Source organism: Platalea leucorodia, assembly GCF_965183815.1.
Source record: "Platalea leucorodia genome assembly, chromosome: 9".
NCBI classification, from domain to species: domain Eukaryota; kingdom Metazoa; phylum Chordata; class Aves; order Pelecaniformes; family Threskiornithidae; genus Platalea; species Platalea leucorodia.
Window position 1 is genome coordinate 37089855 of NC_138831.1, and position 14933 is coordinate 37104787.

A 14933-nucleotide genomic window follows, 5' to 3' on the forward strand; every position below is an offset into this window, starting at 1 on the left:
TGGCTATTACATTTCCATCATAGAAAACAAAATAAAAAGGACAAAAATCTCTCTCTTAACCCTTATTGAACAGAATTATATAAAATTGTCAGTTCTAAGTATACTTATTAATTTGAAGCGCTGTCATATCACAAGCTTATCTAAATGTATCTGTCTTTTCCAGGTGCACATCAAATCATTTCCATGTAGTAACTGTTCCTTGGAGCATGGAAAATTTGTTCTCAAATTAATTTTTACTGTTCTCCCCTGTCGTTTTTCTCCTTTATTTCCCTAAGTGCATGTATTTATATTAGCTCTTAACAAACCAATACAAATGGAATTCCAACTCGAATTTTGATTACATCAGTTGTCACTGAGAAGTGAAACTGCAGAAACAGCTGTTAGTTCACTAAGGTTAGCTCAGTTGAATTAGGAAAATTTTCTCATAAATTGAAATTAATTTTCTTTTTTTTTAAATGGGATATTTACTTCCCTAAAAGAGAATATAACAGCTTTTAAAATAGCACTGACACCTTTTCCATATCAATCATGTCTACTACATGAAATGTTTGAGTTCGACCTGCTTGTGCTACATCATTGCATATACTTGCATTTTGATTCATAACGTTTAAAACAGCCCTGTAATGTAGAGTTAACACATTTTCCTCTCATCTTCCATATGACAGATTTTGATGAAGAGAGTAAATATTTTTGTGTTAAAAACAGTGAAACATTAAAGCTGTAGATTCTAAGGGTTTACTTTACCAGATCGCCTGATTACTTGTAGTGTCTGCAACTGAGGGAAACCACTAAGAGCAGTAATTGACTTCACTGACAAGTTGAGCTATTGTTCCTTTTCTACCTTGCAGAAATACAGTTAGGAAGCAGTATGACTTGCACATACAAATGGAAATTTCTCAGGAGACAGTATTATACAGACTCAGATAAAATTCCTCTTTAATTTTGTTGAAGTTACTGGAGCTACACCTGGATTTTTTTTTTAAGTATACCACAACACACAAAATACATCTGAAACATTAAAGGCTTGGATTAGTTTCAAGATTCATTTTGGGTCTCTAAATCCTTGGGAGAGTTTTGCAAGTATTTGCAATTATATGCAACCTATATTTAGTAGGTGTTATTAAAGTTACATTCTCAGAATTGTTTAAGGGGTCACTTAATGTCTAACTTAATGAACTACTTTTTGAAATGTGAAATCATCAGCATGACTTTTCACATGGAGAAATGGCTTTCTGAAGTTATGAGTTAAAAAATGTACCCATCAAAATCTCCCTCTGCCATAATGTATTCTGCAATGCATATTTATCAGCAGGACATACACTAATAAGATAACTTTGGTCCTATCCCTCCTCACTATGATCTTAGTGAAGTATTGTTAACTCTCTAAAGGCTGCGCAGATCTTCTCTAAATGTCTAAATATACTTACAGCAAATCTACTTTTTAGTATTCAAGCAAGAGGATTGAGGGTGTTGGAAGACATCCTTAAAATCTCAACTAAATATCTCACAAAAGGGTATCTTGGAGAGAATCTGGTTTACCTATGTGGAGTCATGTACTACGTTTTTAAAAGACTGGCATCAACATGCTTGCTATATGCCCTCCCTTCTTATTTACTTTTTCCCTAAGCAAAGCTGAAAACTCCAACCTGTGTTATTAGAACCACTCATAACCAAAACCAATGACAATTATGTGTATTCTGTGTATTATTACAGAACATTATATTTTTTAAATATATATGCCTACCTCATTTATTATAGTTTTTAGGACACTGACATATCAAATCTTACACTTATAAAAAAGCCAGATGCTAGACACTGGAAATTGTACTTTGATATGTTATAAAGCTATATTGCAAGCTCACTGCATGGGCTTCACATGCACACGAGACCTGTAGGTACGTAAATAATAACAAATGGCAAAACTAGAAAGCAGTTTCTTCATACTTTATTTTACAATTTCTCACTAAATATATTTACAGGACACAGAGTTTGCTTTAGTGCAATACATAGTAATGTTGCATAAGTACAAACTGTTGAACTTTTCTAAAAAAAAAATAAAGAAATAAAGCACTTAACTGATGTTACAGCTAAGTATGTAAAGCAACGTTAATAACTCTGAGTGAAAATGCTAACAGCATCTTTTCTTTTCATAAACAATTTCTAGAAACAAACCACAAACCGGCATTACATATTCCAAACTACTAACCCTTGTACAGTACCATATCATTTAAAAAAAATATTTTTTAAAAGCACATATACTGTACTGTACGGCAGTCTTTTTCTACAGATACTGACTTACTCTTTTAATACAAATATGATATTACCTTGGCAGTTTTGAAGAACAAAGTTATCTCAAGATATCAAACATCAGTAACAAACTCTGATAAGCACAGCTTCTTGAGAACTTGCTTTAACAGCATTTCTTCACAGTGATAGTTATGAAAGGTTGGAAAAAGATTAGCATAAAATATTTCCATCCTTTTTCAGTTTTTATGCAAAAATCATTACTTTATATTGGTAATTATAAAATTACAAACACTTTCTATAAGTAACTGCATCTGTAGTAATGATAGAAAAAGTTATCAGTAAGATAGATACCTAAAATGAGGCTTGCATAAAATGATAGCTTGAAGAAAACTAGGTACATCTTTTTTGATATAATAGTAAGGGAGGTAACTTAATTTAGAATAAGCAACACAGTAGTTTAACGGAGACAACCTATCAATTAAAAAAGCTAATTATTTATTAATAAATGTTAAAAAATAAAGGAATTGTGATGAGGTGAAATCAACATTTAAAAAGATATGATGAAACATTTACTCTTAATCTTAGATTTGGCACTTCATTGGAACAATTACTTTACCAAAGACCAAAATATGTATAAAAGATATACAGCTCCTTGACATACCTTGCAAATATAGTACATAAGTACTGGCAAACACTGAAAACATAGTTAGTTAAACATTCCCACAGATTTGCACATGCATGCACTATTCGGACAACAGCATTGTATCTATGTTCTTGGCGGTGACAATCTTGCATTACTTGGGTATTTTAGGCCATTTCTTCAGCAGACCTTGTTTCTGATTTAAGTCTTACAAATTCTTTAGCAACTTCATCATTGGTCCTCTGAGAAAGTATTCTAAGAATTGTTAACCCAGTTTCATCTACAGAGATGTTTCTCAACAAGGGGTACCAAGATGCACAGCTACCTTTCTCTGCTATGTTTTGCAGCTGAATAACTGTCATTCCTATGATGCGATCTTCCCTAGCGAAGCAGTAATCTTTCACTGAGAGGTGAAGTTCGTAGGCTCCTGGCTTATCTTCATTACACAAAATGCTGCATGGATTAAAATTATGAATTTAGAACAAGGAGTTGAGTTTAATTCCCCTAAGGAATGAATGTACTCTAGAAATCTTGTAAAAATTAAAGTGATAGTGGTAGTTTAATTTTTGTAGTTCCATTTTGTTGCAACAGAATATCATGTAGTTTTAAACCTTCTACACAGTTAACCTTTCAGATGCTACTGATGATGTAGCCTCTGTTCCCACTGAGCTGAACAGAAATAGAGAATTCATCATTCCCTCAATATCTGAAATAAACACAGTTATCTTTCCCTAGAAAGTACCTAAAATGTTCAACTAGTTCCACAACTATCATAACCACATCTTTAAATCAACTTCAAAAAAAAAAAAAAAGAAAATCACTGGCAGCAAGCCTCAAAAGGAGCTTTGTGGTCAGACACTGAGAAAGTGAACTCTGTCCTAGTCAGGGTTGGGGGGTAAGGGGGGGAGGAAAAGGAATCGGTCTCAGTTATGAAAGGGGAGGAGGAGTAAACAGGTGAGAGGTGCTGTGAGAAGTACTAAATTTAAAACCCCAGGTCAGGTGAAAGTTTCTTAATTGCTTTAAGGATTAAATAATAGAGATAAATAATACCATTAACACATGCACAACCCTTTACATATTTAGGTATCTCAACAGTCATAAAGGCCCAGATATCTAGCAGTAATAATTAACGCTTTTGTCCAGATAACTACTTAGGCAAATAGATTCCTAGGTATATAAATAGTTATTCCTGTGTAGGGAAATTAATTGTACATTTTAAGCAGCTTTTGTAAGACTGAAAGCTTAGTGGTTGTCATTCACCTTCATATAAAACAAAGATACAAGTTACTAAACAATTTTGAAGTGGTGTCTATATCTGTGGACTCTGATGTGTATAGCGGCCTTAGGATATTTTTTTATGTTCTTACTGGTTTAACTGCAAGAAATTCTAACAAAGTTTACATAAAATATGGAATTAACAGACAAAAAAGACTTACAATTGGAAAGTTTCATTGTATTTTGGTGACCAGGTGTTGCTCTTTGTCTTGGTTCCATGTTTTCTTTTCTTGTCACTTAGGTTAGGACCTAATAGGCAAACTTCCACAAATGGCCGGAACATAGCTGTTGTTTGCCAGTTTAGATTATTAATTGCTACCACTATAAAGAAATAAAAGAAATGAAGTTAAATACAATTCCACTGCAAGACCTCCACCTAATTATCCAGTATGACTTTGTGTAGCCAATGAAAGGTGACCCGAGAGCTTTCCTACAGATACCAATACCTGGCAAGCCCAGGAAGAGCTTTGCCTGTTCTCTGCCAAGTAACATGCCTGACTGCTTTCAGTTACAACAGTAGCAAATCTAAACATATATTTTACATGTGCTTTATGTTAACAGTGCTCGTCTGCTGCCTTCACTGTAATTAAAAAAATCAGCTTATACTAATCTAAATGATACTGGCTTTCCTCTGGAATTCAGGTTCTGTGCAGAACAAAGGCATTTTGTTAAAAATGGAACTTTTCAAGTCTTGGTGCAGTCATTCACCACCCAGCTTTGCTACAGCTTTTGGAAAATTAAATTATATGCAAGCAATTCAAAAGTCTAATTTGGCATATTTGAATTTATAACTTCAAAACTTCATATAATAAATTTTAACTGTCTACAGAGAAGCATATAGACAGTACTTACCTGCATAATCTTAACTTCTGCTGATGTTGAGCAAGGAAAAAGTATGATCCTAATCACCTGAAGCATACTCATAGCCTTACAAGTACTGTAATGCTTTACTTAACATTTGTTATTTCATTATTGGTATGTTTTACTTAGGATGTAGTGCTTGAGGGGGGGTTGGACTTTGTTGTTGCTTCCTTTTTAAAGTAAGTTAGCTATTTGAAACTTACCTTTTACAGTGACTTTATGCTCACCAGTTCCAGGATGTGTGGAGACATCCACCTGTATAGATATCTCACCCACCGAATTATTAGTGGTTTGACCTGAAGTAATAATTAGTAGGTTAACACACTTGGCTTCTCAATACATCAAGAGAAACAGACAGTGAAAGAAGGTGAGCGATATTTTCTGTGAGAAACACTTAGAAATTTCTGACATGTATTTCACATTTAAGTGGGAATCTGTTACAGATTCTTAAGAGATTTTACCACAAAAGTACCTAGCAATTGCAAATATCTACGTAAAGTGCCTCAGTAAGATAAAAAAAAACCCTTTCATCTGGAATCTTCCATTCTGGTTGTCATTAGGTGTGTTTGCACCTCGAAATGCAAAAGTTGGTGGTTTTGTCAAATTTTGTTTGCATGTGCACCCCAAAAAAATCTTATTGCAAGGATGCATTTGGAAAGTTATTTCTGTATTGTTATTGATGAATCCTTCGCTGGGGGTTATGTCTAAGCAAACTGCTAAAGTTCTGCACTAGCACAGACACGGGGGCTTAAAGAAAAAAGGGAAGGTTGTAGGGATGGCAGAGGAGCCAGGAACTTAATTTTGAAAGTTTTTACTTTTGAGCACCAGTGCAGGTTCTAAGTCAATTTGCACACAATGATTCCTTAAAAGGACTCTCAGTATGCATTGAAAGGTCCTTTAACATACCAGGCTACAACAGTACAATATAAACAAAATTGGATATGTTTATTTGTTCTTTAATTGGATGACTGTGAAAGCTGAACTCTGTGAACTGTGCACTTGCTCCCCAGTCTAAACTCTGTGAACTATATACTAAAGCAAATTACTACCCTTTTATAACTGCCTACTATTTCTGTGGGCTAGCAGAGGAAAGGTTCTCTCGTGTTTCTATTTATACAGAAATTCCTTACCCACTGGTTCCTCATCTATCTGTATGTGAGGAAAAGCAAACATTCCTTTAGAAGTTTTCCAGCAGCTCATGCAGGAATTAAGGAAGGGGTACAGAGAAGAGGGGTGTCTTGTTTAACCATACTGGGGAAAATGATTTTTTTTGTTGTTGTTGTTTTTCCCCTGAATTAGTTTATACAAAGAATATATTTTTTTTTTCTTTATCATGCATAGTTTTTTCTGGATTTCACCATCAGTGGTTTCCTAGAAATGTGATCTACAGTGATGTTTATTCGTTGTGTTGGAATAATCTGTAATTACGTTCTCTACACTGGTTGAACATTGCAAGGTCAATTAAATACTCTTACCCCAAGCATTACTGCTTCAGAGAACAAGTGTTTCGCCTGATACATCAAAACGTGGAAATTCAGTGCTCAATTAACTTGCTCAGAGTCCTTGAACACTGTTCTGCATTTTCCAACTTTCAGATGAGTTTGGCTTTGAATTGTCATGAATCCACTTCTGAATCGTAGTCAACAGTGTTTTAGCAAAAATAATACACAGTCTCAATATCTTAATCTGGTTATAGCTGCTATGTCTGAATTGCAGGGTACCTGTACAAATTTTGCTGCTAGAGGTATTTCAGTATCAGATGGTTTGGACCGCTACTGACATGTAAATAGGCAATTTGTTAGATAGCTGACTTTTAATTGCAAGAAGTTTAGTTTCAGTGGCAGCCATTAAACTTCTTGTTATATTTGGATAATTACTTAAAGCTGCACTATATGTGATCTCTAATTAAGTTGCTGAATCATTTTACATCTAGTTCACAATAAATAATACTTTTTTTTTTTTTAAGAACATGTATAAAAAGATAGGAATGAAATGGACTAGTAAAGTTAAATAAAATCAGTGTAACAACTTTATTTAGAAGAATAACACAATGTATTATCTGACTGTACAGTAAAATTAGCTTTTATTTAGGAAGAGAAAGGAAATTCTCATTTGGTCAAGGTCATAAAGTTAAAATTGATTTCCTTTTCTCTTGCAAACACAGTATCTTTAGACCATGTATCAATGAGTAGTGTAATATTGACACTGAGTTTCTGCTACTTGAAATAAAATTTATTTATGAATTTAAAAATAATATTTTTTTGGAGGGCAAAGTGTTATGTAAAATTATTCTGCCCAGAAAAACACGATTTTTAAGAAGGCCTCATTTTCATTATACAAAATGTGGTGTTTTTAATGGAGTTACATTTAACCCAGTGTGCTGACTTGTGTGAAAACACCTTCAATTATATTTATGTGGATTACTCACCTTGAATTAAATGAAGACAACGTTTTTTTTTTCCCCTCACTCCTAAAATTCAGAAGGCAGCTTATCTGAGCTAGTACTCCAGTACTATATATATTATATATTTGTCTATAGGTTATTCTCACTGGCTTTCTGATGCTGTAAAGTAAATCAAAGAGAGTAGAGACTGGAGCTTCTAGAGATTTAATCTGTCTTGTTCTTTCATATTGTGAAATTCCACCTTTTCAAATTGTTACATACTGCATGGAATTCAACCTTAACAGGTTCTTTTTGTGATGGTGGACCTTTTTATGCATGATGCTTTTGATTCCACATATAGCCATCTTTGGCTATGAAGTTTGAGTTGAACATACGGTAACTCTAAGTCATTAATCTTTTGTTCTAATTAAAAAGCTTTCATTGCCAAGCTGGACAGGAGAAGAGAACCAGGAATTTGCAACATCTAAATCAAAGGGACAATGAATGGATAGGATAAACTGAATGTACTGAGAGAGAGGAGTATGAGAAGTTCTCAAACTCTCTCCCAGTCAAAATTAATAATAATTTACCACGGACTGCAGTGGAAGGTGAGTCAGGATGATCCTCAATATCACTGAAAATATCAGCCACTGTCAATTACTTGTTTTAACCTTTAGCTTAAAAAAAAAAAAAAAACCAAACCAAAACCCCTTTAGGAGAAATCAGGAATGTTTTAAACAAAAGCAATTAGCATTTCCATTAGATAGCTTATGCAGCAACCTGTGGGTGATGGTAACAATGGAGCGTGCTGTGTTAACCTGTAATAATGACACGTTAGATCTTACCGAGACAAAATCTATGAATCTACAAGATAAGTCTTGTTCTGTTTTTACAGTTTTTTTATTAACTATGCAAAGTATATCCTTGCAAAGGTCTCCTAAGTGATCTTTTTTCTTTCATTTTCCTAGTAGTCCATAATTCACAACAGTGCTGTAAGCAGTACCGCAAATACATAGTGGGAGTAGTCCTGTATGTACAGTCCCGTTTGATACAGTTATAAAGAAATCCATGTAAAACGTCACACAGTTCTATACTGAAAACAGCTGACATTAAAATGACCCTACATTTCACTATTGCTGAGGAAACTTCCTGCAGCAGAACATCTTAGCCAGCAAAGACAATTTCCGTTTGAGTCTAGAATATAAGCTTGGTTTCTTTCAGTTACCACGCCATTCATCTTGCATTTGTTTTCTCTTTCTTTCTCTCTGACCTGCTGAACAAACTAAAGATACAATTCTAGGACATTCATTATTTGCTTATGGCAGCTTTTGTTGACATTCAAAAACTATGGCACGACATTATAAAGTCTCTAATGTGCCTATTTCTGCTGTTTTGTTTTCTTTCTTGCTACCAGTTCTTGTAAAGTCACAGCAGGAATTAATGATTCTGATTGCACTGTAGAAAGGTCCGTTTATCCTACCATGTTGGACAAGTCAATTTAACTGACAACAAATATCTAGCCCTGCACTGCAGAGGATGATTGCACATTTCTTCCTTTAGTACTATAATATAACTCATTAGAAGCTTAACAAACATACAAATAATTCTGCTTTATGTTTGAAAACCTTATGGTTGCTTAACCGTTACTGCTTCTGCTCTAAACTCTGCTTTAGATTTCATTTGTTAGGTTATTTATATGAATCAAAATACAGCATCCTCTCCTAGGTGGGTTTTAAAGTGATCACCTGCATTTAAACGGCAGTCATTCTATTGCAGCAAACAAACTGTAAAGGAGTGAAAGTATTTCCTCTGGCCAAAGATGCTTGCTCCTCAGTGGACAAAAAGTCCAAAATAGTCAGGCTTTGATTCCTTCTTTTTTAGCCCCTGGAATATCATGAATGTGATAGTTGTTATAGCCCTAATGATCCTGACAGAAGAGAGCCACTTTGGACCAAGGACCTAGTCAAATGTTTCTTAGTCATGATAGTTATATTGGCTACATTTGCACACAGAAACCAATTCTCCTGTCTTCCATTCCTTAGTTATGTACTTCTGGAGAAGTGTGAACTTGTGGACTCTGGTACAGAAAACAGCAGAAAATACAAGTGGAAAAAAGTCATGTATATTTTGTAAAAATAAAACAGAAACTCCCTGTATTCTCTAGAATAATATTCCTGCTAAATGCAAAAGACTCCTACTGAATCAGTCTGTGATTGTGCACAAAAGTACATTTCTGTGAAAGGGGTCCTTTGTCCTGCTTGAATCCTTTAGCAGCAAAGAAATTTTTAAAAAAAATTCCTATCATGAGGACTTTGGAAACTAACTTCTAGGTTTGCATGAAAAAACAGCCCAGCAGAAATAAACAGGATTCACAGAAAATGAGCTAGCATAAAATTTAAGAATAGAATTTAAGACCTTGAAATAGCAGGAGCAGTACCTCTGATGGAGCATACTTTCCAGCTGCTCCTGGAAGCTGGGGCATGGAAACTGGGATGCTTTCAATAAGAGTGGCAAAACACATCCAAGAAGCTGAGCTAATCATTGGAGTGTTCATAGGTCTGAGGTCTGACTCTCTGATACCACAGTTACACTGCTATGAGTATTTAAGATAGCAGAGATTGTGTACCTAATTACTGAAACCAACACCGTAGCTACGCCCAAAGTTTGCACTATTTATATATTCTAATATAAACATAGGAAAGTTTACATATTGATGCAAATTCTCATACAGAAGTATTTATGGAAGATAAAATTGCTCAGTGTCTGAAAAGGTATTGCCTGACCTATCTGTTAACAAAGTTAGTTTTTATCTGGTATTGTATTTAGACAAATGTTACCATCAATCTTCCAATCTTTTCTAGTTACAGTTCAGTATGCCAAAGTTCAGTAGCTATAAGAAAGTGAAATACAGCAGCCTTGAAAACTGAGCAGTGAAAAACCAATAATTTGATGGTGTAAAAAAAGTCAGACAGAAATACATAGTACTGAACTGAACTGAAAAATCTGTCCCTGCACTCAGCCATGCAAGCCTTCTCTTTCATCAGCTCTGTGCCTGTAGTACAGAGTTTGAGAACGGTTGTATAATCCTAGGTTAACGCAGTACTTCATGATATGGAACATCACCTATCTTCTTATGTTCTATCTTATGATAGCAATTCTTTCTTTTGAAACTGCTTTAAGATCTTTTGATATTCCTAATATCTTCCTGCTGGTAGTTTAATGTAAAATCCTTAAATCTGGAGGAGGCTTTATTTGAGGGTCTGTTTCTCACAACATAAAGAATAAAAGACGGTAGCAAATTGTGTGTCAGACAGAGAGAGAGATTAAGGGCATACTTGCCAAACAAGGATTCTTTTTATGCTGCAAAGTCATCTAGTAGCAAAAGAGAAGAATAATGGAATGTTTTTGTTGTTCTTCACCTAGGGACATATGCTTCTTGTTTCATCCAATGACAATTACAGCTCTCAATAATAACAGATTTAGTTCTTTTTTTCTTGTATTTTTCTTTTTATTTTTTTTTTTAACTGTTGAACTCCGGAAGCATTAATTGTTAAAGTGTTTGTGGTCTGTGCAGTGTCTATTCTTGTTTAGTGGTGCTTGCGGGGACAATTCTAACTAAAAGTAAGACTCACTTTTTTTTCAAAATATTTATGAGGACAATATGCAGATGTTCTTATGTGTTCCACTGTCTCTATGAGCCTTTCCCCAAACTTGAATTGCATCTGCAAAGTTCATAGGACTTGTTTAGAAAACTGGGTTTTATTCAAAATTATTCAAAAAATTCTGCTTTATTGAAAAAAAAGAAAACTCAGCAGTGAACAAGGTGGATTGTTTTTTTCCTCCACCTGCTGTCCAGTTTATAGATCAGTTGAGCCTTAATTATATGGTTAAGTTGTCAGAGTGTATACGTAAGAGAGGGAGTTGAGATATGAGACAAGGAGGAATAGTCAAAACTGGAGCTTTTTGGAAATTAAGGCAAAATTCAGTAGAAAAATAAGGGTTGGACTTTGTCACCAAAACCAGCAGCTGGGTGTCCAAAACCTGATGTGGAGTTAGATTCACAATCTTTTTCAGCTCAGGTTCCAGAGAACTCAGAAATGCACTAATGTGAGAAGTTATATATCTCTGAGGAGAGAATTGATTCAATTTCTGGAAGCTGGAATCTATTAAGCAGTCTACACAGTGTCCAAAAAAGATCAGTGTCTGTTCTCAGGTGTTTGAAAACAGAGCTCCTATTTGTATTTGAAAGGCTTTTATACTATCTGCAGTTATTACAATGTAATAATCTATTATTTGCTTTGAAAGGAAAGCACTGAATGTCAGAATTTATTGAATATATAAAAATATATTGTCAGAAGTCCTTTGCTTGAATTTACTATATTTTTTATTTTCTTCTTCACACAATTATATCCCAGTTTTCTGTACATTCATGGTTCCCTACATTTATTGAAGGGCTGAAATGACCCCTAGGTTGAGAAGGTGAACATGAATTAAATATTTTACTTTATGCAAAGGGAGTGTTTTGTTAAACAGAAAAGGAATCTGACATTTACCAAACACCCATCTGACTTTAAATACTAATGTGTTTTGTACTGAACCAATCAGTGCTTATATAATAATAATAATAATAATAATAATAATAATAATAATAATAATAATAATAATAATAATAATAATGGTAAGATGAGATTTGGCAAAAAATTTTTTTTCTGTTCATCTTGGAATTTCAGAAGTTGCTCATTCCTCAGATTCATATTACCATGTTTGTAGTTGGTATTTCTCTTCTTTCAGTTGGCATGGATCTATAATCAACTTTAGATTATTCACATTGTTCCTTTCTGCCCTACTTGAGCTCTCCGATTTCCTCAACTTACTTACATACCAAATGGAAGTGATTCTTTCTTACTGAGTTTTTTCAGCCTTTCCCTTTGCTTTATACTTATTTGATCAAGGCTCTCTCTGTATGTGTACACTGCCTCCTTCTAATGTCTAGGGTTCTTATATTTTTATTGTTCTGGGGCTAGATGCTCTTTTAAAGACTGTCTTCTTCTTGGACTTTGTAGCTTCTTGACTTTCTCCTCCTCTCATCCAGGCACTCATAAAGTTGTTGCAAGTGGTGACTTTTGCAGTATTTTTGCCCCAAACTAGTCAAAGATAATAAGCTAGGCTCTGAAACAATCTTTATAGCTGTATTAAAAGTTCCTAAATCTATGGAGGTTTAAATTTTTTTTCTTCTTTTTTTATTTTGGCTTTTAGGATTCAGGATTTCAAGACTTTCTTTACCTCTCTGACGATTAGAAATCTCATTTAAAAGAAAAACAACTACCTGCAAACTGATCATCATGCATGACATGATTTTAGTACCTCAGACTTAGAAAAGCTCACCTAAGCACTGCGAGCCAGGCAATAAAACCAGATGAACTGGCAACGTTGCCCTGTGGTAACCCTATCCTATCCCATTTGCTAGCTAGCTTCTTCAGCATAAATCTGACCATTTATTTAAATACCGGACCTGTGCTTTGACCTTATTTTCTATATAGGACATAAAACTGAAAAAGTTGAACAAATATTAAAGCTTTCACAGTGTCCAGTGCTCCAGGAATTACACAAGCTATTAAATCAACATTTTAATTCAAACATTTGTCATCTTCTCATTAATGATGCCAATAAAATACATATATTTGTCTGGAGTTCATCTGCTAATTTATTAGAAGACAAAAGATCAGGGTGACTAATCAAGTTACTTTTCACAGGATCCTGAGGGTCTATAATTTAGAGGAAAATCTTGAGTGCATGTTTTAACATTTTCATTTAATAAAAAGAGTAAGTTAAAGCTGAATTGTTAAGAGCTAGATATAGTAAGCTAAATGATCTCTTCTGTTCGTGTGTTAGAGAAAAGGCAGGCAAGCAGGGAAACTTGCTTTTAGTAACTATAACCATGCTAAGTGCCACACATGCTTTGCTGTAAAAAGTTGTTGAACCTTTGGTAATTGTTTGTTTTGGGGGATTCTGAGAACCAAGTTCAGTTACTTGATGGCTGACTTTCAGCAACCATTCTTTCACCAGGCTGCCATGAAAAGACTGAAAAGATTTAGAAGGTTTGTATTTGATTAGAAAACATAAATAATTTATCTTAAGGATCACTTGGTGTGAAGGCATTAAAGTTGACAGAAGATTCTGCAGCATCTGTAAGCCTCTCCATTGTACAAAACCATGCTATCAAAGTGCATTCTCTCCTATTTGCATTTCTGTAATGTCAGACAGTGATATGAGGAATTCAGAAAGCATAACATAAATGCAGAATATTATGACGTGAGTAAAAAGTATTGGTTGAGTGTCAGGGTGGAATCCCCAGTCAAGGCTTTCCCTTCCTCTCTACCTAGTGTAAGCCATGCTTCACATGATGAGGGCTGGCAATTGCACAACCCCATTGTGACCCCCCCTCATCTGTAGCCACTTGTATGTCCACATGGTAAGAAACCAGGGATGAGCCAGCTTTGATCTGGGAGGTGAGTATCCAATTAGCATCATCCATCCATCCATCCATATGTGTGTGTACATATATATCTGTCCAGAGTTTTAACCAGGCAACACATAGGCATGTATAGCCTCTCAAGTTGAGGTTTATATATGTAGTGAATGCTCCACTGATACCGTTAAGAAGTTATTTTTTAAAACTGATGTCATATAACTGATGGATACCAGTAGCTTGTGTTCATTTTCTTGAAGACTTAAGAGAAATTGTAATATACAACTTATTTCTAATTTAGGTGCTTTATTATTTCATTTAAGGAGTAATCAAAGAAATTTTCTATTGTGATAGCCCTTTAAGTGAACATTCTGTAAAAAACCTTATGCTTCACCAGCAGTCTGGTTTTTTTATATGTGAACTTTAAAAATATTTATTTTCTGCCACTGTTCTGAATGCATTTATTTTGATATTAGCGTAATTCTGCAAGTTTCCTTATTCGTATATTTTCTGTTGTTTGTTGCTATACATTCCTTGCAATTGTATGCTGATTTCTGATTTTTTCTTTCATGAAATGAGGTTGTGTAACACATGATTGTGATGACCTCAATTTGAAACTACAGTGGATGAAGCAGGGATTATTTCTTGAGTTACATTCTGTCTGAAGTATAGGTTATGAGACAATTGGAAATGCTCTGTAGGACTTAAAGTTCATGATAGAATACAGGTATAGCTTTCAAAATATGACAGTTAATAATACAACAGTTTTGACATGCAAAAGAGCAGAAAAAAATCTTTCCTTTTTCACTTATAAGAGCTGCTAAATGATTTTTATTTTCTATAGTCTGATGGCATCTCTCTGCTTGCTAAACTATGGTATGTTTGCTGTTTTCTAAGTTAACTACCAGTTTAGTCTTTGAATCCGATTCCATATATTTAAGAAGATAGAAGATAGTGAGGTTCTGCTTTGCCTTGTGCCATTACAGGTTGCAAAGGAATGCAGAATTGAATTTTGGCTTGGCAGCTGAAAAGAATTGTGCTTCATTTTTGGTCATGTA

General features: G+C 34.5%; 1 protein-coding gene across 1 annotated transcript in view; it reads right to left on the reverse strand.

The window, feature by feature from the left end:
* Positions 1 to 1988: 1988 nt before the first annotated feature.
* Positions 1989 to 14933, reverse strand: part of UNC13C (unc-13 homolog C) — a gene marked incomplete at its 5' end in the record, with an annotated part of 185159 nt that continues 172214 nt past the window's right edge. The window contains 3 exons of the mRNA XM_082321495.1: positions 1989 to 3340; positions 4324 to 4483; positions 5227 to 5319. Coding sequence (XP_082177621.1) covers positions 3055 to 3340; positions 4324 to 4483; positions 5227 to 5319 — 539 coding nt within the window. The 3' untranslated portion in view covers positions 1989 to 3054. The remainder of the gene's footprint in view (positions 3341 to 4323; positions 4484 to 5226; positions 5320 to 14933) is intronic.